This window comes from Eubalaena glacialis, chromosome 9 (assembly GCF_028564815.1).
Source record: "Eubalaena glacialis isolate mEubGla1 chromosome 9, mEubGla1.1.hap2.+ XY, whole genome shotgun sequence".
NCBI classification, from domain to species: domain Eukaryota; kingdom Metazoa; phylum Chordata; class Mammalia; order Artiodactyla; family Balaenidae; genus Eubalaena; species Eubalaena glacialis.
In genome coordinates this window covers 34,698,271-34,724,571 of record NC_083724.1, presented here as the reverse complement: position 1 = coordinate 34,724,571, position 26,301 = coordinate 34,698,271, and the positions used below count along the sequence as shown (strand labels likewise).

General features: G+C 52.3%; 2 protein-coding genes across 5 annotated transcripts in view; both read right to left on the bottom strand.

Moving 5' to 3' along the window:
• The window catches only part of CORO2A (coronin 2A), a 56,063-nt gene extending 55,909 nt beyond the window's left edge, over window positions 1-154 (bottom strand). The window contains exon 1 of the mRNA XM_061201110.1: window positions 101-154. The gene's annotated coding sequence lies outside the window, so the exon portion shown is untranslated. The remainder of the gene's footprint in view (window positions 1-100) is intronic.
• A 4,934-nt stretch (window positions 155-5,088) lies between these two features.
• The window catches only part of TBC1D2 (TBC1 domain family member 2), a 41,692-nt gene continuing 20,479 nt past the window's right edge, over window positions 5,089-26,301 (bottom strand). For 3 of the 4 annotated variants that reach the window (XM_061201106.1, XM_061201108.1, XM_061201109.1), the window contains 8 exons: window positions 22,668-23,063; window positions 18,780-18,890; window positions 16,888-17,075; window positions 15,312-15,788; window positions 9,669-9,789; window positions 7,161-7,346; window positions 6,275-6,396; window positions 5,089-5,640 (listed from right to left, as the gene is read on the bottom strand). In XM_061201106.1, the coding sequence (XP_061057089.1) occupies window positions 5,433-5,640; window positions 6,275-6,396; window positions 7,161-7,346; window positions 9,669-9,789; window positions 15,312-15,788; window positions 16,888-17,075; window positions 18,780-18,890; window positions 22,668-23,063 (1,809 nt within the window). In that variant the 3' untranslated portion in view covers window positions 5,089-5,432. Of the gene's footprint in view, window positions 5,718-6,274; window positions 6,397-7,160; window positions 7,347-9,668; window positions 9,790-15,311; window positions 15,789-16,887; window positions 17,076-18,779; window positions 18,891-22,667; window positions 23,064-26,301 lie in introns of all 4 variants that reach the window. The other variant, XM_061201107.1, reaches the window with a different exon arrangement.

Sequence of the window (26,301 nt, the reverse complement as noted above, 5' to 3'; positions counted from 1 at the left end):
GAGCCCCAGCATCCCTCTGCGGGCGCTGCAGCCCGGAAGCGCAGCGCGCACACTTCGCACAGACAGGGAAGGTATGGCCGGTGGCCCGGGGCCGCCCTACCTTGATGACTGCTGCGCAGGTGGCTGCGGCGGCGGCGTGCGGCTCCGGCTTCGTGCTCCTCGCCGCCCGCCGAGTCCCGGCTCCCAGCGCCGCCTCCTCCCTCCCTAAGCACGGCAGGCGGGGCCGGTGGGCGGGGCAAGGGCCCGGCACAAGCCCCGCCCTCGCTCCCCGCGAGCCCGCGGGGCCACCACTGCTTCCTCACGCCCTTCGCCGCGCTCCGGGCCCCCCGGGGTTGGCCTCGGGGCGCGCACACGCGCACAGAACGGGCGCGCACCCCAGCGCGCACTCGCCGCAGTGACTGGGGCGGGCTGCCCCGCGCGACGAAACAGAAGCTGGGGACAGTCACACTCTCCTGCCTTCACGTCCCGCCGCTCCCTCGCTGAGTGGCTTGGAACAAGGGACTCGACCTCCCGGAGCCTCAAGTTTCTCCCTTGGTGAAATGGAAACAGTAACCGTGTCTGCCTCAGAGAGCTGTTTGAAAATTAGATGAGACGATCTAATTTACCCCGCACGGCAAAGTGCGCGCGCAGAGCCCGCCACGGGAGGAGCGCTCGGTGAACCTGGGCTGGTAGAGTAATTCCTGAGGCTTCCCAGTCCGCCGGGAGGAAGAGGGCAGGGAGGGCCGCTGAGTATCGGGAGGACGCCCTTCTTTCTCTCGGTAGCCAGGAGGGGGCGCTGCTGCCCAGTCTCGCCGGCTTTGGGGTCCAGCATGCTAGGCAATGGGGCGGAGATGGGGAGGTCCAGCCGTTTAGTAATACCACCACCTAACACTTAATGAACAATGAACCCGGCACAGTTCTAGGCACCTTAATTGAATCAGCGTACTTTACCGTCACACAAGCCTATGAGGTTATCTGTTACCTATCTTACACATAAGGAAGCTGAGGCGCAGAGGGGTTAAGTATCTCACTTAAGATCACACAGGTAGTAATTCACCCCTAGGCAGCGTGGCTCCCAAACCCAAGCTTATAAACACTCTACCACACCACCTCTCTTGTGAAGAGCTCTTTGTTCAGTGGTGTATCTCTAGGGCCTAGAACAGTGCGTGGCTCAGTGTTAATTCGCCTGAATGTCTTAATTCACCTAGTGCTTGGACAAGTAACTCTGGTGCATTCCCCACGCCCTTGCACTCTCATACGTCTATGCCTTTGTTCACACCGTCCTTTCTGCCAGGAATTCTTTTACCTCCTCATCTCCTGTCTTTTTTTTTTTTTTGATTTATTTATTATTTATTTTATTTATTTTTGGCTGCATCGGGTATTAGTTGCGATATGTGGGATCTTCGTTGAGGTATGCTGGATCTCTCATTGCGGGCGGGCTCTTCGTTGTGGCGCGTGGGTTTTCTCTCTCTAGTTGTGGCGCGCAGTCTCCAGGGCGCATGCGCTCTGGGGCTCTGGGGCTCTGTAGTTGTGGCACGCGGGCTCCAGAGCACGTGGGCTTTGTAGTTTGCAGCACGAGGGCTCTAGTTAAGGCACGCGAGCTCAGTAGTTGTAGTGCGCGTGCTTAGTTGCCCCGTGGCATGTGGGATCTTAGTTCCCTGAGCAGGGATCGAACCCGCATCCCCTGCATTGTAAGGCAGGTCCTTTACCACTGGACCACCAGGGAAGTCCCTCCTACTGTCTTTTAAACAGACTCATCCTTCTTTCCAGGGTCGGTGCCAATGTACCTCCCCAGCAAGTCGTCCCAGATCCCTGTGGATGTGCCCTCCCAGCCTTGTATCTGCATCTTACCACTCTGTGCCATGACGGTAGGTGGCTGGGGCTGTGTTTGGGGAAAGGCTGGTTTGACAGGGACCTTTCTGGGGGCCATGGACATATGGACCAGTGGGCTAGAGGGGAGGCCATTAGAGGCCTCTGCAATAGACACAACCTGGGACTCTTCCTAGAGATGCTGTGTGTATATGTGTGTTCTTTATTCTCCTGTCCCTTCCATCCCCCTAACCCTGGTCCATTTGATGAAGGCTACCCACTGACCATCTGAATTGCACACATAGGGAAACTGAGGCCAGAGCGGGGATGACCTATCCAGGGGTCCCTAGCTAGGAAACACACAATAGGTCTGGTTCCAAAGTTGGGCCCATCTGCTAGCACCTTCTGTTGGGCCTTATTGCTGATTGAGATGGGCCAGAAAACCAACACCTTCCTGTGTCAGCACGGCCTTTGTTTAATCTGCCGTGTGTGGGTAAATTTCTTGTGGGTGACCAGAACATGTGTGTGTGTCTGTGTGTGTGAGAGAGAGGGTGGCAAGTTCTCTACCTGCCCAACATGGAGCTTTCTGTACAATATGGTCCTGTGCCCATGGCAGATTGAGCTGAGAAAGAATGAGGGGACAGCAGCACCTGGGAGGTGAGGTTCTGAACATGGGGGAGAGGACTTCTGTAAAAGTGAATGTGCATCTCCCACTTTAGGGTGGGGGTCTTCCATAGTGCCCTCCCTCCTGTTTTGAGGAGCCCCTTTATTCTTGGGGATATTGCCCCAGGAAGTTTCCCTGGGTAATTTCTCTCCCCTAGAGAATGGAGCATGGGCCTGAGCTGGGTGGGGGCCTAGTTGGGAGAGGGATGCTTTGAGCTAGAGGGCCCACCACCTGGGGTAGGGAGGTGGAGCTGTGAGGGATCAGATCCTCCAGCCTGGGAAAGCAGCAGCCCCTGGGGATGGGGGCAACAGCTGTGGTGCAGGGCCAGGAACCTGACACCAGGGGTGGGCCCCAAACGCCTTTCAGGAAGAGCTGAGGGAGGGTGGGCAGGCTCCCTAGGAGCAGCTGCACCCCAGACATTCTTGGGGCTCGGCACCCCCCCACCAGTTCCTGCTACAGCCTCCCTGTCAGGTAGATGTTTCTTCCTCTCATTTTCCTTTTCCTGGAGCTATCCCCATAGGACCTACACCACTCAGGAGGCCATAGGCTAGACTTGTCCTTTCCCCTGGGGGAGGTGTTCTAGGATCCAGAGAAGGCGCCGTGAGCTTGGAGGAGCCCTCCCTGGTTTTGCAGTTAGCAGCCTCTAAGGCTTGAACATGGCTTAACCACTCAGTGGCTGTGTGACTCTGGGCAAGTTAGTTAACCTCTCTGAGCCTTGTCTCCTCATCTGTAAACTGAGCTTGGCCTGGAGTGAGCAGGTGTTGTAGGACAGGCAGTTCACATTCTTGCTCTGGCTCCAGCTCCCGGCTACAGGGCTGGAGGCCCCCTAGTCAGTCCTGATTGCCTGTGGTCCCCAACCCTGTTGGTGTAGCACAATACCCACGCCCTACAAGAGGCTGAGTGTAGGACCCAGCGCTCAGGTGATTCTGTGGTGCAGCCAAGTAGGAACCAGAGGTGACCCAGTGCTGGGTCAGCTGCAGAGTAACACCCCTCTCAGTGAGGGAGGAGGAGGGGGGTAGATACCCAGCTTTGGGCAGAGCTTCTCCTCTGCCTGGGTGTGTGAATGGGAAAGATGGAGGAGGGGGAAGACAAGTGGAGGAGGGAAGAGATGAGGGAAGGAGGAGAGGGGAGAGGTTGGGGGTGGGCAGAGGAAGGGGAGAGAAGGGGGGTGGCAGGCGGGAGGGGAGAGGAGGGTGCCCTCTATCCAGCAGCCCCAGTCTGAGCTGGGATTGCTTGCTGTATTTTTGCTGAGGAGGGAATTTGATTTTTAAGGCTCGAGTCAGAGGGACCAGCTGGACCTAGTCTCTCCTGGAGCCTTGGGCCTTTTCTAGACCTCAAGGCCCTCCTGGTGACATTTTCTTCATGGAAAGGGTACTCACTGCCCAAGGCTGTACTTGACTCTGTGCCAGGCACCAGGCTCAGCACCAGCGTCCTCTCCTTTCATCCTCCTGGAGTTCCAGGAGGCCGGACCCCTTGTGTCCTTGGTGATGGCCCTGAGGGTTACAGCCTGTTGGGGGTGTAGCCAGGACGACCCCCAGGCTGCCCTCAGACCACCATCATGCTTCACAGTTACTGTTTGGTGGTGAAAGGACCTCAGCAGATGAAAAAAGTTTAGCACAAATGAGAAAGGCCATCAAACCCTCGTGTAGGGTGTTCACAGGAAACTGGGCTGCCCAGCAGCCCTCGTAAATGTGGGAGGAAAGGAACCCTGAGGGTCCCCACCCCAGGGCTGGGGGGGAGTGGTGGGAGGGAACCAGGTGTCTGGTGCGCCAACCCCTCCCTGAAGTTCACACCAGTGGGTGACAGAAGGGCCTGTCCCTGGTCCCCAGCAATGGGTGTGGCCTCCCAAGCCCTGATAGGAGCCTCAGATCAGAGGAGGAGGTTTCCCTGTGAGAATCCCCACCCCATCCCTTCATATCACAGATTGCTGAGCTCAAGGCTATCCCGGCACAGGCACAGGCTTTGCTGAGAAATGAGCTGCCGAAATCACTTGTGCAGCCTCAACCCCCCGCCTTGGGGGGAATGGGGGAAGCCTGTCTGCTGAGGAAGGGCCTGGAAGAGCCCAGAAGAACCAGAGCTGAGTTCTGCACAAGCCAGCCCTGACTTGGCAACAGGCTGCAGGCTCTGTCCATCTCACCGCCTGTTCCTCTCCCTCCCAACCACCCAGTTTTCAAAGAGGTGACTTTTCTTGCCCCAGACTCTGAATCTGGTGGTGGGAGATCAGAAGTTGGGCACCTAACCCCGGGCTTTCAGCCCCTACACCAAGTTCCTCCTGGTAGTGGACAGGGGTTTCCCTGGGAACACCCTCCCCACCCCCTGTCCCCCTGATGGGCTGTGAGGAGAAAGGCGAGGGCAAGTGCAAGGCTCAGGATACAGGCCTTGGAAGGTGGGAGTCAGGACTGGAACAAAGGCCCAACCAGGACTGGAGAGGCGCTGTTGCCCGGAAAGACGGAAGCCCTAACTGCACACGGCCCCAGCTTCTCCAGGAACCAGGACCGGCCCTGCAGAGATGCCAAGAGAAACAGCAGCCAGGGGCGTCCCGGGCTGGGAAGGCCCTAGCGGTGGGACACTCTGGAGCCCTGGGCCCGCCCAGGAACAACTGGTTACTAAGAATCGTTTAGGTTCCAAAGCTTGTGAACTATTTCCAATATTTACACTGTCATACACAGATAAAACTTAGAGAATGTTCAAGGTTACCCTATGAAGACAGCACTCTTGCTTGTCTGGGTGCTAAAATGCTCTGCAGAGGAAGTGAGAAGGGGTGTATCCTGGGTGTGTGCTCAGGAGGAGATAACCCAACCAATGGCTTCAGGAGCCAATGTTCCAATGGGGAGACTGAGTCCCAGAGAGGGGAAGGGACTCGCCCAGGGTCACATGGTGATGGGGCTCAGCGGAGCCTCGACCACTGCTCCGTGGCTGTCCTCCTATGGGCCTGCCAGCCAAGGGCGAGAAAGGGCTTTGGGGAGGGCAGGTAGCCAAGTCAGGGCTCCGCCTCGCCCTCATCCTCGCTGGTGCAACCCTCGGGCACTGCAGGGCCCTGGGCTGCCCGGGTCTCCAAGTACTCGGCCTTGAGCTGCTCCAGCTCGTGCAGCTCAGCCTCCAGCCGCTCCCGGTGGGCCATCCGCAGATGGCGTAGCTGTTTCTTAGGAAAGGGGTTCATGTCGTTGAAGGCGATGTTCATCAGCTTCCTGGGGGGAGAGCACAGTCACAGTCACCGGGTGTCCCAGGCACCCCTGCATTCGTTCTGCTCATGCAGCCGAGGCCCCTTCCAAGGAGGAAACAGTAAATAAGAAGACAATTTCCACCCAAAGTGACAGGTACTGAGGCAAGAGGAAGCTTAGCACTGTGGGAGCTCTAACCCAGAAAGGAAAAGTTGGTCAGGGAAGGCTTCGTGGAGGAGGGGACAGTGAGCTGAGTTTTGAAGAATGAGTACAGGTAGGCCAGGCAAAGACGGTGGTGGTGGAAGTGGCAAGGAGGCATTCTAAGTAGAAGAACCTGCAAGGCCAGAAGCCCAGAGATGGAGGTTGTCCTAGGAACTCAAATAATTCTGTTTGGCAGGATCATAGGGCATGGGTGTTGGGGGCAGGAGAAGGCGGGCAAGAAGTGAAACAGCATGGAGGCCCTGAATGCTGTGTTAAGGGGGCAGACAGACGCCGAGGCAGTGGAACGTCCCTGAAGATTTCTAAGCTGCAACGGAGGATCAGAATCGCTAATGAACCTACCTTTGGAAACACCAGCCCCCTCTCTGCTCTGTGTCCCGGGGGGATGCGTGTGGGGTGGGCACGGTGGAGGGGCAGGGTGGGCCCAGGAGTGGGTTCTCACCGGCTGTCGCAAACGGTCTTGGTGAAGAAGCGCAGGTACTGGTAGATCTCCAGGCCATCCTGCAGCCTCAGGATCTCCTCCTCGTTGTACTTGAAGATGGCCAAGGCATAGCGGAACACCACCTGGGGGGTAAAGTGGGGGCTCAGCGGGGGCACAGGAAGCCAGGGCAGGGAGTCCCCAGAACCCACACCCCCAGGCGCTGTGGAAGGCCCCGGACAGGCTGCAGAGGTTGAAGGCTTGGAGGAAACGTGCGGGGCAACGCCAAGGGGGGGCGGACTGGAAACCCCACGGGAGAGCACAGCTTGGAATCTGGGGATTGGGACTGTCCTGGGACCCTGGGCCAGGCATTGCCCTGTTGGACTTAATGGCGGGTAACACTGTCTTTACATGGGGCTCCAGTAGGAATCGAATGGAGAGACAGATCCGAGGGCGCTTGGTGAACTGTGAGGTCAACCACCATGGGGAAACTGGGCGGAGGTTGGGGAGGGCCTGCCCAGGGTCTCCTTGCAAGGTAAGGGGCAGAGCTGGGACCAGATCCAAGTGCCAGCCTCCCAATCTGGGGCTCAGTCCAAACAGGAGGAAGAGACGGCAGGTGACTGAGGGGCAACGGACGGAATAGCGATGCGCCTCCTGGTCATGCTTGTGCCTCCTCTCCAGGGAAAGGGAATCCCCCCAACTTTAGGACGCATCTTCAGAGGCAGAAGCACCACTTCCCCTCAGGGGTGCAAAGTACTTGAGTTTACAAAGCCAAGCTCCCAGGAGAGGTCCTCCATGGCCCTGACAGGTGGGCTCTGTCCTCCCATCGTCCAGGGGCAGAATTGAGACCCAGAGGATGCAAGGACTTGCCCAGGACCCTCCTGCTCACCACCCCCCCGCAGTGCCCTACCTTGGTGCCCTCGTAGAGGAAGGCGTCCCAGACCTGGAGGAGGATGTTGCTGATGAGACTGTCTGCGAAGACTACGAGGAGCCAGTTGAAGGTGATGAAGGACAGGTCCACACGGCGCTGCCCCAGGTGGGCCATCAGTTTGGGCAGCTTCTCCGAGAGGAGGTCCTGCAGCACTCGCTGGTCCACCTGCAAGCCGAGAGAGGGCCTGTCAGCTGCTGCCCTGCGGAGGGGGCTGCCTCCCTCCGGTCCACCCCTGCACACCCGGCTGGTCCACACACGGCCCTGGGCTGCTCCCAGTGGGTCCTGCCCCACCTGGGGGCACAGAGCGCCCGGAGGAGCTAGAGCCCAGCCTGGCCGGGAGACAGGTCACTCCACTGGCGAGCAGCCTTCCAGGTTGGAGCTTTGATGCAGAGGTCTCTGTGGACTGTAAGTTCTTGGCCAGTGGAGTTTTGGCTCCTTTGTCCCCCAGGCTTGTATCGGCCGACACCACGGCCGCTTCCCGACACCTGTTTTGGGCCTGATGCACAAGATGCTCAGGGCAAGGTCCTGGGGGCTGGTGTTGGGAGAGCCACACCTGACATCAGGGGGTGATGCTGCTGGGTGATAGCTGCTAATGACCTCTTAGTGTGGTCACATCATGCTTCTGTCCTTCTTTCACTGGACCCGGTTGATCACTCCCCGCACTGGCTCCTTCCCTGCCCCAGGACATGGTGGTTCTGTGGTTGCCTCCTACTTCTGTGACAAGACCATTTTAGGCTCCTCTTGCTCTTTCTTTCATGGAACTGAGGGTTTCTCAGCCCTCTCCCTCCATTTAAGTTTTCTTCCAGACTTAGCTCTTGCTGTGGCAAACACCCTCTCCCTTCCTTCCCTACCCTGAACTCCAGGTCTGCTGTGCAGGCCAAGAGTCCAGCTCAAAACCTAGGGCAACTCACTGAATCTAAGATGCCACTGAACCTACTGAAGGATGTACGGATGAACTGATATGATGTCTGAGATTTACTTCAAGGTCATCAAAGTAGGAGGAGTGGGTGTGAGTATAGGTGAAAACAGTACTGGCTATCCTGTGTTGATAATTATTGAAACTAGGTAATGGATACATGGAGGTTCATTACACTTTCTCTATTTTTTTGTACATTTGAAATTTTCTGTACTCAAAACAAAACAAAAACACTGTAGTATATTGGTTATACAACACACCTCAATTCCAGAGATGTTAAAAAGTGAAAATAAAATATTTGTAAAGTGAAATATTTGTGTATTTCCCAGCCTGCCTTGCAACTAGAGGTGCCATGTGACACAATTCTGACCAGTAAGATGTAAGCAGAAGTTGTTGGGTCGGGAAAGCTGTCTGAAAGGGAGCCGGTGCCTGTCTTTCACCCTCTGCTTCTTTCAGCCTAGACCATGGCCACAGTGCCAGAGATGGTGCAGCCATCTTGTGAACACAAGGTGATGAGCAGGAGGATGAAAGTCACATGGCAGAGCAGTTAGCTGGAAGGAGCCTTCAGCTTTCTCATTATCTGAGAAAAATAATCCCCCATTTAAGCCACTATTAGGTTGCGCCTCCCTGCCACACAGCAAAACACAGTCCTTACCTGATTCACCACCTATTTCCTGATGACTCCTAAGTCTTGGGATCTTCATCCCTCATCTCTCTCCTTACCCCTCCACCCAGGTGGGCATCCCAGAAGGAGGAAACAGTGTTCGGTGCTCGCAGTAGGAAAGGAGAACAGGATGGGTGGGCAGGTAATGGCTTGGTAGGTTTTGTGGGGGAGTGAGACGGTTCCCCCTGGGTGGCGTCTCTCCATAAAGCAGACGCACTGATACAGCAAGAATGGGACGAGGGGCGAGGAGGGAGAGGCTGGAGGGTGGAGGTGGGAGGTCTGAAATGGTTTCGCATTTACGCCTCTCAACAAGCCCAGGAAGTAGTGTTACTTCCATTCAAAAGCATCAGAGAAGTGATGCCACTTGCCAAGGCCACACGGCTGGTTTCTGAAGGGTTGGCTCTGAACCCAGCTCCACCTGACTCCAGGGCTGGTCTGTGCTCAGAGGGCAGTGGAGGGGGTCATGAGATGATAGAGGTAGCTGTATTTCTCAGTAGGTGATGAAGCGTGTGTGTGAAGCATCACTGTCACCTCCCATCCTCCCAGTCCCAACTTCCACCCTACCTGACCTCTGTTTTGAAATTCTTGACTGGCAAACACCAGTCAAAATCTAGTGACACTAGATTTTCCCCTCCTCCCCTCCATAGGATATCCACTGTTTCTAATGATGTAATGTCCCCACTGGAATAACAACAGTCTATCGTGTGGGCAGGGCCCCAACAATTCTCAAGGCCATCAGCTGACTGGAACATCACAGCAGTCCCAGAGAAGGGTTATTGGCCCACTGTACAGAGGGAGAAATGGAGGCCTGAGAGATTCCTGACTTTTCCAAGATTCACTGACTTGTAAGAACAATTCAGGGGCACCAACCTGCATGGCCCCCAAGTCCCCTCCCTGCCCTGCTCACCTGGGATGCCAAGAGCGTCTTGCTGTAGTAATCAGCTGGCATGATGGTCTCCACAATGGCCACCAGACACCAGAAGGCACTCTCCTCCTCATCCAGGACCAGCAGAGCGATGGCCGCCAGTCTGGAGTGGGAGGGAAGGAGGCCTGGAGTGACCCACAGAAGTCACGACCAGGCAGCCCATGGCAGGGGTGACTCCCTGGGGCATGTCCTGCCCAACCCCACTCTCTAACCAGGCTGGTGTTCCTGGAAACTGGGGCGAGATGAACATGCTTTTGAAGAGGACTACCTAGGGGATTTCCAGAGCAACTGGGATCATCTTAGAGCAGGGCCTCTGGAGTCTTGTTGCTTCCTTGCTGGGTGACTGTGGGCAAGTTACTTAACTTCTCTGAGCTTCAGCCTCATAATAATCACAGGACTGTTGTAAGGATGAACAGAGTAAATACATGTTAACTGCCCAGCACAGTGCCTAACACGTAGTGAGAGCGCTTTATAAAGGTTAGCTATCCTCATCTTAATATTCATTACCTGTCAAGTGGGGTTAACAGTATCCACCTCCCAGGGCTGTGAGGCATTGAGAAGACAGACATACAGCATCTTGCTCACTGTCTGGCATGTACCAGGTGCTCAATACTCAGAATTCTTTTTCTCCTTTGCTTCCCCTCTCCCCTAGAGTTATCATGAGGCTCTAATGAGATCATGGATCAGACAGAAGACAACCCACAGTGCTGAGCAGGGATGTCTGCCTGGAAGAAGCACTGTTTTATCTCCTTCCCCCACCTTCCCTGGCAGGTCTTGTCCAGGGTGAATCCAAGAATACATTTCCCAAAATGTACTGGTCTCTCAAGATGCTGGGTGAGCACATGGACCCATATGCAAAGATGTTGGGGAACACTGCATACTCTAGCCCCCTTTCAGAGGCTTATGATATACATATCTTAACAAAGCCTCTTAGAAATCTCACGTTAACAAAGCCCCACGTGACTAACACAGGGCTGCCTAGTGGGGCTGTGCACAGTGCACCTGCTGAACACCCTTAGGGAGATGCCGCGTTCAGCATGGGGCAGCCTCACACTCTCAATGGACTTAAAGAGCACATTTCATTGTCTAGATACTCATGCTTCCCTGGGCTCTTACTAGGTTGGATTCGTGACCTCCAACATCTTCTGAGGTTTACACTTTTTTTTAATAAACAGGGTTTCTGAAAAGAAAAAAAGAAATCCTTTTCCTCTCCCTAGTGGATTGGGAAGGTATTTCTCTCCACTCCGGCTAAAGTATTTGTACAGACCCTCCTGAGTTTAGCTGAGTGGATGGAGAGAACAGTTACGGGTCTCCTGGAAATAGTAGGCTTTGGCCACTCAGAGATGGGAAAGTGGGAAGGCCTACAGAGATTATTTAGCTCAGAGATAGCAAATGGGATACACCAGCCACCACTCTCTTTGTCTATGCCCAGGGCAGACATAACTAATTGATCATGGTACTCTTTCCCACTGAGTCTGGAGGCTGCCTCAGAAACTCACAAGATAAGGCTCCAGGCAGCTACTTTCTGCTGGTCATCCCTGGTCATTGCAGAGACAGGAAAATCGAGGCCCAGAGAGCAACAGTGACTTGTTCAAGGTCACACAATCAGTTGGTGGCAGAGGACCCCCAAAGTCCAGCCTGTTCTATCCTACCTCATTCCACTGTTCTCAGTCCAGGAGTGGGTATCAGAATTAGCTTCGATTTCTGCTCACATTAAAAGGTCAGTGATTTGATGTGTGAGCCTGTTGATAATGTTCAGTGATTTATACTATTTTTAATTTTTGCACACAATCCTGAACCAGTAGGATAAAGCTTTTGTGTCAGAAAAGGAGGTTTAATCCTGCTAAGATTCCACCCATGGAAGGCCCTAAGCAAGGCCCAGGGCCTTTGGGAATGGACACCACTGTTTTTGAGAGTCCCAATAATGCCACTGGGGGCAAGGGTATGACATGAGCTCTGAATCCAGGAATGCTCTCAATATGCTTGGTGGGATACTCAGGACCCCTCTGGTGGAGGAGGCCAAAGGACCTTGTTTTTACTTCATGAGCCTTGTTTCCAAATCATATTGCTCTTAGCCTCTCAAAGACTGGTCTCCCTGAGGAAGCCCGGGCCATAGGTTCTCATTTACAGTCACAAGGAGGTTCCTTGGCCCGTGCCTCAGTCTTTGGGCTTAACTCCTGAAGGACAGATCTGGGAAGCTGCCTGACCCTCAGCCAGCCTCTGCTTTCCGCCCTTGACATGTACTGGCCACCCCTTTCCTGACTCCTTGGCAGGTCTCCCTTCCTCTCTATGGGCCTTACCTGTTGGTGTTTGGAAATTTGTTAGGGCTAGTGAAAATTTTAGATGTGTATTCCTCATGACTTTTTCACTTTTTGGGTGTGTTTTAATGCTACAGAAATAATAGCACAAACACAAGAATATCTGTGGCAGCATTCTTATAACCAAAAAAAAAAAAAAGAAGATTTACATACTTTATGGTGCATGGTGCATTTAGACAATGGAAATTGAATCTCTGTTAAAAAGGATGCACCCAAGAGAAAGGAAAATATACACCCACACAAAGACTTGCCCAGGAATGTTCATGGCATTATTCATAATAGCCAAAAGGTAGAAACAATCCAAATGTCCATCAGCTGGTTAGTGGATAATCCAAGTATGGCACATCCATGCAATGGAATGCTGCTTGGTAAAAAAAGAACAAAACACATGCTACAACCTGGATGAACCTCAAGAACATGCTAAGTGGAAGAAGCTTGATGCAAACGACCACATATTGTATGACTGGTATATGAAATGTCCACAACAAGTACACTCATAGAGACAGAAAGTAGATATGTGGTTGTTCAGGGCTGGGGGTGGGAATCGAGAGTGACTGCAAATTGGCACAAGGTGTCTTTTAGGGGTGATGGAAATGTTCTAAAATTGGATTGTGGTGATGGCTGTGCAACTCTGTGAATTTACTCCAGATCATTGAGTTGTAAACTAAAAACCCGTGGAAAAAAAAAAGGTCAGTGATGAGAAGCTGCTGGCACTCACTAGGGCCCTAGCAACTGCTCGGGGCTACAGCCAGACTCCAGCTGAAGACATTCAGGCCCAAGTAGGTCTGCAAAGGAGGGTGATGTGGGAAAGGAAAAACTACTTTAAATCGCTCCACTTATATTTTAGAGAGAAATGGATTTTAAAATTTTGCTCTGAATTAGCATTAAATCATTACTATGATATCTGTCTCCCTCTAAACAGGCTGGTTTTTTTGCATAAAAGCAGGTTCTGTCCTCGAGACACCACACATGCAGTTCTAATAGCCGCCACTAGATGGAAGCACTCAGACAAGTGAAAGGGGCTGCAGAAGGGCCTTTGAAAGAATACAATGCACTCTCCACATTTAAACAGGCTCTATTACAAATAATCTTCTATTTAAAGCAATAGTATGAGTACCTGCCTAAATGCCAATAACTATAGCATTCAAAGAAAGAAGTAAAGAAATACCTCTGGTTTTGGTCTCAGCTGTTCCTATATACCCCTCAGCAACTTTTGGTGCTGCCTCTTTCCACATAGGGAGAGGCTTCTTTCCCTTCTACCTGGCTTACCTTAAGATCCCCTCCTGCTTTGGGATCCTCCCCCTGCTCCTTCAGTATAGATTAGACTCCAAAGCCCATATGTGGCTAACTCCATTCCTGCTCTAAAAAAAGGTTATATTTGATCAGGAAGAAAGGTTTCTGAGTGCCCTCAGCACACTCTCTCTGCTACAGCTCCCATTCTCAGTGAGGGCAGACGGTAGGAAGAACCAGGTCTGGGGTCCGGAGACCAGCGTTAGCAGCCCATGCATGGTGAGGCCCAGGCAGGTTCCTTAGCTTCTCAGACCCTCTCTTATCTCACCTGGCAATGGCGGGCACCAACGCCCACCTCGCAGGGTTTTCCTGAGGATTAGATGACGTCAGGTATGTGAGTACCTGGCATGCAGGAGGCCCTCATTAAGTCTTAGCTCCTACCTGACCTTTGCATGAAATGTACAAATTATTCATACAGTCTCAGAGCTTCTAGCTCCCTTCAAATCTAATCTTAAAAAGAGGATTCAAAAGTTTTGTGCCTTCTGGATTTTAACACGTTCAAACAGATGAGAAGTGTGCAGGCTTCTGCTCAGCTGTTAAATGAATGAATGAATTTCTATGGACATCTCCTGTAGCAGACGTTTAGAGCAGCATGAAATCTGAACATGTTTTCCAAGGAGGCTTAGACTGAGAGGCATTACTGTTCGGGCTTAACTCTGAATTCCCAGTAATGGTACATGTATATGCTCAATTTCACCCAACTTAAGCTGGAAAAAAAGTATCAAAAATATCTATCCTTGGGAACCATTCAAATTTGAGTAGGGACACTCTGAATATTTATTCTGTGTTAAGTAAATGTCACACACTGCCTGAAAAAAAGAGCAGAATGAGTTATGTAAAATTTGCTTGAGTATATATGTGTTAATAAGTTGAAGCGTGGGATAGGGAGCGTGGGAGGGAGACGCAAGAGGGAGGGGATATGGGGATCTATGTATACGTATAGCTGATTCACTTTGTTGTACAGCAGAAACTAACACACCATAGTAAAGCAATTATACTCCAATAAAGATGTTAAAAAACAATAAAAAAATAAAATAAAATATTAAAAAATAAATAAATAAAATAAAATAAAATAAAGTTGAACCGAAACTTGCTTTGGGAAATATGTGAGATTATGCCACCTCTATTGAGATAACTGGGGGCAGCCACGAGAGTTCCCCAAAGTACTGGCAGGGGCAGCCCTACCAAGTCACCCCACCCCACTCCCAGCTCCCATCCCTTGTCTCCTGCTGTTGAACCAGAAGTAGAAATTAATCCAGGCTGGGCCAGATTCCTTCCTTTGGGAATTTAGGCCTGAGACGTGAGGGTATCGACAAGTGGATTGCTGAAAGGCTTGACTTAGGGGCTGAGGACTCTGCTCTGACAGCCCTGATGGGCCCTAAATGTCCAAGGAATGACAGACGTTGAGGCTGGTCTGCTGAGAGAGAGGGAAGCAGCCATGTATTATGAGAGAGGCCAGAGACCACGCAGCCCACAGAGGGCTGCACAATCTCAGGGGACAGTGTCCCCCTGGAATATGGCATGAGTGGTGCCCCCTGGCATTGTGCTGGGCCCTGCTAGACAGAGTGGTTGCCTTGGCTTCCGAAGACCATCTATCTGGTCCCTAGCTCTACTTCCTTTTTCTGGCTTTTGGGAGCTTCCTCTGTAACATTTACAAATTCTCTTTTCCTTGGGCTCCTCTGAGTGGATTTTGTTTAAAGCAATGATCCCTGACCCAGGCAGTCATGCAGTACGTGAGCTGGCTGTGGGCTATACAACCCCAGCGGGCCCGCTCACGTGCTCTCTATGGGAGTGGCACCACCCTGAGGACAAATCACAGGAGAGGGCACGGGACAAGGAGCCTGGGGCTCTGGCCCAAATCTGTCTTGAACACGTCCTTTCACCTGCTTGTCCCCATCCATATGGTGGGGACCAAGCCTCCTGGGTTGACCTCTCTGGCTTCTTGGGAGGCTCCAAAGAGACAGAGAGGTGTCCTGGAAGGCAGAGGCTGTGCCCTCACGGGGGCTGTGTGGCTTACCTGTTTAGGCCCTGGCAGTAGCCGATGGCAGGGTTCTGCCAGGAGAAAGCCAGCAGTACCCGGCGGAGCCTGTCAGGGAAGCTGGAGGCGGGACAGGTGAAATGCTTGTTGCTGGGGAAGGTCCGGTTCAGGTCCAGCTCGATCTGGCGTGCGGCAGGGTGCTTGCAGGCCTGGCCCCGGCTCAGTAGCTCCTGGTAGCGGCCGGGGCCCTGCAGGTGCTGGACACGGAGGCGGACCAGCCATTTCCAGACGCGCGGCCGGTGCTCGCGGGGCACGCCCGCCCGCAGCAGCTGCTTGATCTCCAGCGAGGGGGCCAGCTCGCCCAGGGCAGCCCAGCGCTCCCGCAGCGGCTGCTCCACGGCCTCGTGGGCCAGCAGGTGGTGGGAGTGCACTTCCAGCGCCTGGATCTTGGCCAGCAGCCTCAGGTCTTCCACCTCGTAGTTGGGTACTGTCAGGAAGCCGTACTCGTCATACTCGCTGCCAGCAAAAGCCTGTGTCAGCGACACCTTGCAAGGCCCTTCCCCAGATAAGAGGCAGCGGGGAGAGGGTGGACCCTGGGCAGGAAGCCTGCCTGCGCTTCACTGCAGGTTGGCCATGTAACTTTGGGCAGGTCACTTCAGCGCTCTGAACCTCAGTTTGCTCTGTACAATGGGTATAGGAACTCCTGCTCTGCCTCATGAAGACCCAATGAGATCCTCTGATGTAAACTGCTAGGGGGCTAGACAGTGCCTGGTACATGGCAAGTGCTGAAAAGATATTTGCTCATTAATTCCGTGTAAATATAAAGGACCCTCTTATTATTACTCCATGAAGCCTTAGGCCCAAGAAGTCCTTTACTGCCATTACAGAACCCCACTTCCACAGCCAGTAAGCCCAAGGACAGATGGGGAACAGGAAGTACCAATAACAAGCAGAAACAGGAGAGCTGGGGACCCATTCCAGATGGCCTTTCATAGAGTCAACATTTACTGGCCCCTATTATGTGCTCTGCCTGTGCTATCTCATTTAATCCTCATGATCCTGCAAAGCAAGGATCTTAGCCCGCATCTTATGGAGGCTGAATATGAGGCTCAGAAAGGTAAAGTGACTTGTCCAAGGTTACACAGTGAGAAAGCCAAGTCTGGCTCCAAAGCCTGGGCTCTGGCCACTGGACCGACCATCCAGCCTCTAGGGACCTTTGACCCCAGCCACAGCCCCTTCTGTTATATTTATCTACCCAGGTCCACTGTGCTCAGCAAAGGCTTGGCTCAAAGGAGGCAGCTGGCTTGTCTCCCCTCCTCCCCTCTCTGACAAACACCCCTGGGAGGCAGCCTGGGGAAGTGGAAAAAACAGAACTCTGGAGGCAGGCCCACGTCAGATGCGCTAATATGCTGTGTGGCCTTGGGCAAGGGGCTGCCTCCTCTGAGCCTGCGGTGCCTCTCAGCTGTAAAATGGGGCTCATTTCAACCACATGATCACTAATCTGGAGGTACAAGGAGGTAAGCATGTGCAGGGCTCACACACGGTCAGCAGCAACTGGTAGCAGGGCGGCTGGCGGCCCCCAGGTCATGCAGACCCAGCCCTGCTCTGGGCTCACCTGATGGGGCTCAGCACGACGCTGTCAGCTGAGGCCTCGCTGGCTTCCCACTGCAGCGCCTCCTGGATGAGCTGCCTCAGTAGCTCCGAGCACTCGCCTGCCTCAACCCCCACGGCCTCCTGCAGCCTCCGCAGCCCTGCCAGGTACTTGCTTTCCACCTGGCAGTTCTTGGCTTGGAGGTAGGCACACTGTGGGAGGGAGGGGTGGGGCTGGTCAGGCCACCTGGTTGGGCTTGGGCCAGAGGCCTGAGGCCTGAACAGCTTTAGGCAGTCCAGCCCTTCTTCCAGCTCTCACCTCCCGTCCCCCACCCCAGCCATTCATATAAAGGAAAGGAGAGGAGTCCTGAATCCAAGAGTTTACAGCAAGGCAGACAGGGCTCCAGGAAAGAGAACCAGGCCCAGGGCTGGGGCTGGATTCAGAAAAATGAGGGGAAAGGTGGGCAGCAGCATAGGCTCTTGCATTGCCTGCAGTCCCATCCTAGATCAGTTACTGCAGGCTGGGTGATCTACGGCAAGTTACTTAACCTCTCTGTGCTTTAACTTCTTCATCCGAACAATGGGGAAAATACAGAGTCTGCCTCAGAATTCTTATATGTGACTCTAGATGAGCCAATGTATACAAAGCCCTTCCAGGGCACTTGGCCCAGAGCAAGCTCTCTGTAGGGGGTATACCTGAGCAGTGCCCAGGGGATGGATGGACACAGAGCTCTGGACACTGCCCTTGTGCCTTCTGCCACCACGTGGGCTTTTTCCATTTCTCCAACACACCACCTCTCTCCCACCTCGTGGAACACACACTGCACATTCCCTACCTGCCTACCCCCGTATCTTCCTGTTTCTTTGTATGCTTTGTGATATTTTGTTGAAAACTGAACATCTGAACCTAATAAGGTGGGGTGGAATTAATTAAAGAAAGCTCAGCTAAAAAAGAAGTCCGGTCAGGCCTGTATGGGGACCTCTCAGGCCCTGCCATAGGCATCACTAATTTCTCCAAACAGGAAGAGATGTTCACCTACATCTCTGACAAGAAGCTGCCTCTACTATCCAGCAGGAATGGGAAAACTTCTCTCCACCTCAAGACAGCTCAGCCAATCAGGCACTGTAGCAATCCAGCCAATGAGAAGCCTCCATACTTGGGACTCCTAGTTTCCTCCAATGGACTTTTTGGTTATCACAGCCCCTCCCAACCCCTTCCTTTTCCCTATAAAAAGCAAGTTCCCCTTCCTTGTTCCCTGAATCTGCCTGTGGTTCACCATAGTTCAAGTATCCCAAATTGTAATTCCTCTGGTTAGTCCTGAATAAACCCGCTTTTGCTGGTAAAATAACTAGCTATTATATTATTAAAAATGACAGTGTTAACTCTGGAAATCAGATACTCCTTCTTACCTAGGGTTTGCTGTTTTGGTTTTTGGTTTTGACTGTTGTAGGCTGTCTCTGTGCCCAGGATCAGCCTGAGGTATAAACTTAAGTTCCTCTTAGGTCTTTTCTGAGCCTTTCCCTGGGCACGCGTGGTCACTTTCTAATTTCCCCCATATTTGTGGTGGTTTTGGAATGTAGAGTTAATACCTGGCTCCCAAAAGGGGAAAAAGAGAAATACAAAGAGGGGGAAGGCCCTTTAAATCCCCTGGCAGTTACTTTAGGGGGTGGGGGCTTGCAGCAATGTGGGGAGGTGGGACAGCAGTGGCTGCCTGCCTCTTCCCCTCACCTCTGTGATCAGAAGCGGCAGTCAGCAGAGCACAGATCCCTGATATATGGAAGACAGCTCATGAAGGGCACGGTCCAGAGGGAGAGCAGTCAGGTCATGAGGAGAGAGTGAGACAGTGGTGAGGTGGTGAGAGGGCTGAAAGGGTGGCTGGGGACAGAGAGGGCCAGAACAGGGCTCCCGCGCCTCACCTTCATCAGGAGGGCCTTCTCCTTCTCAGCCACCTTTCTCCAGATCTTTGTGACCTGGTGGATCTCGGAGTTGAGAAAGAGGTTCTGGGTCCGGTATGCTTCCATGTCATCCTGGAGAAGAGAGCAAAGCATTTAATGAGTTGCACCAGAAACATCTCCCTGGTCCTCACTCTCAGATGAGCTGCCAACACTTTCTTCCTTTAGAAATTTCCAATAATGGCAACAGAAAAGGAAGTCTGAAAGAAAAAAAATAATAGTGATAGCCCCCTTCTCTAATCTTGATGCCAGCATGACATGGTGGAGAGAGCATTAAGCCTGGACTTCAAGTCCTGGCTCTGACTTCCTGGCTGGGAGGCCTCACTGAATCAATCTGACCCTCTGCTTCCTCATCTGTAAAAGGAGCAAATACCAACTACCCCACTTGGCAGCTGCTGACTAAGTGAGGTAACGTGCACACTAAGTACAAGGACCAAAACAGAGCATTCAAGTAGTGTTTGTTTTTTAAATAAAAATATTTTGTCATATATTGGTGATCATACTGAACAATTTTGGGTGAAAATTTTTTACTTAGTGTCACTTTGTAAATACTTTTCTATGTTGCTACAGAAGCTTCCCAATGATAATTTTTAATGTCTGATGACTATTCTATTTGGTGAATTTACCATAACTTAGATATAATCCTTCTCCTGTTGCTTTTTTAGTTTGAGCCCTGGGTGTTTTTGGTTTGTTTGGTTTTTTTTTGGGCTGTGCCATGTGGCATGCGGGCTCTTAGTTCCCTGACCAGGGATTGAACCCATGCTCCCTGCAGTGGAAGCATGGAGTCTTAACCACTGGACCACCAGGGAAGTCCCTGGTTTGTTTCTATTATGAATAAAGCTGTAATGTTTATATCTGAGCCTAGAGTTTTCCTTTTGCAAGCTGTCCAGGGGAGGGAGTATGATCTTCCTGCTGGGGCATGCAAGGAGAAGCTGGCCATGCACTGGGGAGGGTCAAGCAGGAGCCTGAAAGGAGTAGCTGCAGCTGCAGCCATGGCTCTCAATCTTTATTCTGATTGGATGGACACTGTGGGAACAATGGACAACACATGCTCACAGTGATACCTAGCAATTCCAGGGCATTTACTAACGGAAACTCAATCCCTTTCTCTCTCACTCAAGAAAATGTACTGGCCTGTAGATGAGTACAAGAGACTATTGCAGGTACGACTTCGGATAGGCCCTGATTTATCAGGAAATTAAGAATAGCACACCTCGCCCATGGCACTTCAATGTCAGGGATGGGTCACTTGTGTACAGCTCATAGGCCGTGCTGACCCTCTTCATTCTGGCCAAGATCCCTCCCAGCTCAGAAACTCCAATTCATGTCCAGGGGCTCTCCAAGGCTTTGGATGTGTCGCACAGGGCACCCTGCTTGCAGCCCAGACAAGGAGGGCAGGTACGAGCGCCCCTCAGAGCAGCCATGGGCCTGGGTGGGGTGGCACCTGGGCAGTGCCTTCCCGTTCACTCATTGCCCTACCTTGAGTGTTCTTCTTGGCTCAGAACTGTAGGGAGGAAAAAGAGAGAGCTCTGAGAAGAGAAAAGCCATGTGACTGTCACCAGTGAGGCAAAGGAGGAAAACACAACTGGAGAAAGGGGACAGGGAAGAAGAGAGTTTGCCCTCCTGCTTTCACAGGGACCAGGGACCAGGGACCCGGGAATCATCTTCAGGAAATGACGTGTGGACTAGCCCTTGTGCTAGTGGGGAAGGCAGTGGATTGGGCGTGGGGACACCTGGGGTCAGGCTGTAACCCTGCTGCTTGTACTGTGCGACCCTGGACCAGTCCTTTCCCCTCTCCAGGACTTGGCCGACCGTGCCAGAAAATGAGGGGGAAGACTAGATCTCTGAGTCTTTCCGGCTCTGATATTCAAGAAGTTAGTGATTCTGTCCTCACACTGACAGTTTCAACAACAAGGGGGGCATCTCCTTAAAGTTGAGTGTCCTTAACCACAAGGGCAAGCAGGAAATGTGAACACACTCTGTCCCAAAAGTTAAACACAGTGGAGTTTTGATGGGTCTTCTATTTTTTTCTAGATCAGAGACCTAAAGGCTAAAAAATAAGGGAGTCTAGTACATGCAACTCCTTCTAGCAGAAAACACCTCCAAGGTGTCAGCTGCAGGACTGATAGCTTTCTAACAACCTCTGAGGAGCAGCCGTAAATGTAAGCATGGTTGATGTGAATTGTACCCAGAATCTCTTCATATCCGGGCTCACTGATAAATTAAATTCCTGAACATGCAAACTCAGGGGCACGCTCAGTCATTTAGGTGAGTCCATACTTCCGGACAACTCTCTGAGACAGTCTGGAGGCACCCAGCTAGTCTATCTCTTTGACCCCCATGCTGCTCTACTGGGTCTTCAACAGTGGATTCCAGCAGGATGGGCACAGAAAGAAGACACTTAGCAGGGCAGAGCAGGGTAGGAAAGCAATCTCATGGAAGCAATTTTCACTGCTTTGTGAGGGACTCACAGCTTTCTAACAACCTAGCTGCATCTGCATTTGAAAGGTTTTGTTTTCATTTTGCACTCAAAAGAATCTCTGATTTTAGACCAAATAAGGGAAAAGGTTCAGAGACTGGTTATATGCTTTTTCATGCTGAAAGAAAGGGAAGGAAATCTGGGTTTCATGTCATCTTCCTTTCCCCTTCTAACAACTCTGTAGGACTGGTTAGGCCATGTTATATAAAGGTGAGATAACTTGCCCAAGGTCATACAGCTAGCAAGAGGCAGTCTGCCTGACTTCAGAGCTTGGGGAGTGGCCACTATACCACACTGCCCACTGGTCTCTCAAAAGCTCCCAGATTTCTCTCCTTCTTCCTTTCCTCCTCTTACCCCATCCGACAGCAGTTCTTTGATACAGCAGCACAGGATTTCCGTGGTAATCCGATGTATACTCTTGTGGCTGTGAGTGCGAGGGTTGCGGAAGGACTGACTGGGGCTATGTGGCTGCCTGTAGGGACGGTGGGTACTAGGAGCACCTATCCCCAGCTCCTGTCACCACCCTCCAGAGAGGAGGCTGCAGCCCGCGGCAGGTATCACACTTAAAATAAAGTTCCTGCCCCCTGTGTTGCAACTGGTCCCTGTGGGATGGGGTGGCCTTTCCCGGGTGAGAGGCACACCCTGGGCAAGGGTGAGGCCGGGATGACGGTGGTGGCTGGAAGGGCCACAGAAGCTGGAAGGCGGCAGAGCAGACAAGGCTAGTCAGAGAGGTGAGCTGCAACCCAGTTCCAGTCCCCCCACTTCCTCTGCACACGGTCCTGGGCAAGTTACTTCACCTTTCTCAGCCCTGGCGTTCTCATCTGTAAAGTGGGGAGCACATAAGCGGCTGCCTCACCAGGCTGGTGCGAGGACTAAATGAAGTGATGAAAGTAAAGCACTTAGGACAGTGCCTACCACACAGTACACAATCTGTAAGTAGGAGTAGCGATTATCGTCATTATCACGAGCAAGTCACAGCCAGCCACAGGTCACTACTCGTGTGCAGGACTTCTGGGGAGGGCTGCCGGGCACCTCGGGGGCTCCTGCGAGCATCAGCGTGGCGCTAAAGGAGGCTGAGCAGGCCAGGCCCCAGAGCGCTTAGGAGTTCTGACTCCATCTTAGGCTCTTCATCTCTACTTTGATAATTTAGAGATACCTTCACTTTTCAGCCTAGGATATCATGAAAAGGTCAAATTGCATTGGGCCCTCTGGTTAAGAAGGTGAGGAAACGTGTAGCAACATTTCTACCAATGTCTGTTTCAGATGTGAATACTCCAGTATTAAGGGGCACCCCAGCTCTGTCTAGAAAACCCTTGGGGTCAAGAGCAGTGCCTTCCCCCAAGGGCCCAGGGCCTGGAGGGAGGGGCCCCTACCTTCAGGTGCTCCATCTTTTCCTGTTGGCTCAGGAGGTCCCTGTCAGCTGCATCTGGGGGCGCAGGGGGCTGGCGGGGGGGATGCATGAAGTCCTGGGTGACCTTCTCAGAGAGTTTACAGATGACCTGCTGCTTAGCCTCGTTCTTGTCCATGAGCAGCTGCACGTGCTGCCGCAGCTCCTGCACCTCCTGCTCCCGCAGGCTCGCCGCCTGCACCAGGCTCTCCCGCTCCTGTTCCAGGGCCTCCACCCGCCTGCGCAGCTCCGCGATCTGCCGCACTTTGTGCCGCACCAGCTCCAGCCGGTCCTTGTCCTCGGCTGCTGCCAGGTACGCACTGGAAACCCTCTTCTCCTGCTGGGCAGCCTCCAGCGCCTTGTGCAGGATCTTCACCAGCTCCTGCACGGGGAAAGAGAAGAGCCCGGTGAGCTCGGGGAAGGCCTGTTACGTGCCAGAGGTGAGGCAGACGCTGTCATCAGTTCTCCTAAGAGCCCTGAGAGGTGGCGGGCAACATCCCCTAGGGCATCACTGACCAGCACCCACATTCTCTTTTTCTACTCAAAAGAGTTTTAGTTGGACACATGGTTCCCCAGCAGAGGACTACATTTCCCAGCCAAGCTCATAGCTAGGTGTGGCCAAGTGTGCCCAAACTGTGCCCAAATGGGATATGAGAAATGCTGTGGGCAGCTTCTGGGTCATGCCTTCCAAACCACTGCGCACGTGCTCCCCTGGCCTAGTTCCCTTTCCTCCTGGCTGGGAAATGGCAGGAACCAGAGCAGCCACGCTGGGCTCACAAGCAGAAGTTGCATGTTGAGGATGGCACAGTCGCGCCACCAGCTCAGAACTGCACACTTCACTCTGGATTCTTCAGTGTCAGAGAGAAATAAACTTCCAATTTGTTTTAGGCCACAGTACTTTGAGGCTTCTGCCCATTCCCCAATATATGTCTGTTTCAGAAATGAACAAACTGAGGCCCAGCAGAGTGGAATTTAACTCCAAATCATCCAGACACTGAGCATCCTGTGCTCGGTCAGTAATGAAAGCAGGGGTGGCAGCGGCGTGGCACGTGGGCATGGCTCTTCCTTCTCACCCCTGAGGCAGACATCACTCATCAACCTCAGTACTCTTTCCTGCTAAAGCCTAGCTGAGGCCTCAGAATCCTTCTGAACATGGCATTCAAGCAGTCACTACCAATCGAGCTGAGGCGGCATTAGAGAGAAAACAAACTGGCAATCCTCACACCTCGCCACACACCCAGAGCTTCATTCAGTCCATCTGTGCCCACCCCTCAGACCATCCAACGATGCCTGCAAGGCTGGTGCAAAGAAACGTCCGGGAGTTCAGAAGCAACGGGCTTTGATTTATTCCTTGGCAGGGGCAGCCGATTCATGTGGAAATTCAAGGTTTGGCTCCCTGTGCCTTCAAGCCTCCAACCTCCCCAGCATTCAGGGACCTGTCCTGCCCCAAAGCAGGGATGTGAATTCATTCAGGACCAGGATCAGAATATCAGAAGCCAGGCAGCCCAGCAGCCGGTCCCACGTGAACCGCAGACCTGGCAGTTAGGGCCTTTAGCTCACACTGCTGTGCTCCATGCCAGTCTCATCTGGAAAAGCGTGGTTTCCTGGAGACACATTAACTGTATGCATGCCAAAGTATTTAAATAAATGATCGGCTGGATAGGCTAAGAACAATTCCATTTTGGAGAACTGCCCAAAATCATGACTTCATTTCAGAAGCTAACGGTAAGACCAAATTAGCATACCCCTTCTGAAACCTTCGTACTAGTGACTGTCCCTTCTCCGGTTCTCTCTCTTCTATCCATCCATCTAACCTTTATCAAGCACTCACTCAGTGCCAGCCCCTGGGACCCAGAGAGGGACCAGTCACAGTTCCCACACTCAAGGACCACGAAGGCTGGTGGGAGCAAAGGTGAACCACTGTCACGGAATGATTTACCGTGAGAGGGGGAAGCAAGGGTGTTTGTGGGGACTCAGGGCAGCAGGCGATGACTTCTGCCTGGGGCGGAGGCGGGGGAAGACCAGTACATTCTACAGAAAGGCGGAGCAGTTTAAACTGATCCTGAAGAATGAGGAGGGCCAGTGACAGTCAAGCAGCAGGGGGGAGACAAGGGCAGAAAGTGGGAGCTGAGGGTTGGGAGGGCTTTCCAGATGGGGCTGAGCCAACAGCTTGAGCAAAGCCTCAATGGAATGAAAGAACAGGTACGGAGCTGTGGGTCCTGGGTGTGGCAGGAAGGTGGGGAGGGGCGGGTGGCTGCAAACCGAACTGGCACGTCAGGGATTTAGAAGTCAGCTTCCCAGGGCGGTACTGACCGAGATCAACATTCCTGTGGCTGCAGGATAACTGAGAAGCCTAGACCATTTTCTGAGTCAGCTGAGATTTGGAGATTACCTGGGGTAACTGCCTCGTGAAATAACAAGTACATGCCACTGCTCAGACTTGCCCTAGCCTCAGAATCAGGGGGGTATCTGTCTGCCAACTTTGGGAGAGTCAACTCTGAAACCCATTTCACTACATCAGCTGTCTCTCCCTTCCCACATCTGGCTCTCCAAATCCAAGACCAAGACACCAGCCCGGGAGGCTGTCCTCCCACCCCAGGACCCCTGCACCAGAATAAGACAGGAAGAAAGGAACCCGGGAGAGGGATGGAGCCAGAGCAGGAAGTGTAAAGTGAGGAGTGGGAATGGATCATGGATTCGGAAAACCTGGAGGCTGGATGGCCCTGGGAGACCACCTGGTTCAGTCACCCCGCTGTCACGCGGGGAGACTGAAGCTCAAGAAAGGAGAAGAGAGGACTAAAGGGACCTGGTGGATCCCCATGAGTGGGAAAACCGCAGCTAGAACAGAAGGCTCCCAACTCCAATCCTAAGACCCTTCACTTCTTCATGATGTGTAGTTAACGGATTTTGCATCGAAATGCTTCTTTGAATTTCTTTAAAAATGGGAATAACCCATGTTCATAGCAGCATTATTCACAAGACCGAAGAGGTGGAAACAACCCAAGTGTCTGTCGATGGTGAATGGATAAACAAAATGTGGCATACAATGGAATATTATTCAGTCTTAAAAAGGAAGGAAATCCCATCACATGTTAAAACATGGATGAACATTGAGGACCTTATGCTAGGTGAATTAAGCCAGTCACAAAAATGCACATATACATCAAATAGAAATAATAAAAACAAAAAGGAAAGCTTGAATATCCCATTTTGAAGCTGCTTTTGTCCTTACAATGTGATGACGCCTCTCCAGGTCAGTCATTATCAAGCAACACTATCATTTGCAACAGTTCAAGAGTATTCCTTGTATGGAGCACACAATTCCCTTCACCCCACCTCCTAGGATGGACATCTGGGTTGTTTCCAATTCCCACAATCATAAGCAATGCCTTAGGACCAAGTCTTGAAGTAGAAGAGCTGATCAAGTGATACTTTTAATACTTCTTAATTGAATCATTGTTTGGTCGAGCTTAGATTTCGACAACTGGTAATAAGTTGTCATTTTAGTAAACATTTTAAAAGCCAATAAATCATTTATCTTATTAAAGTGTGGATACCTTCATTGCTCACTAGAATCAAGGTGGGCGGGTCCAACAGTGCCTGTGGAAAGAGCACTGGAC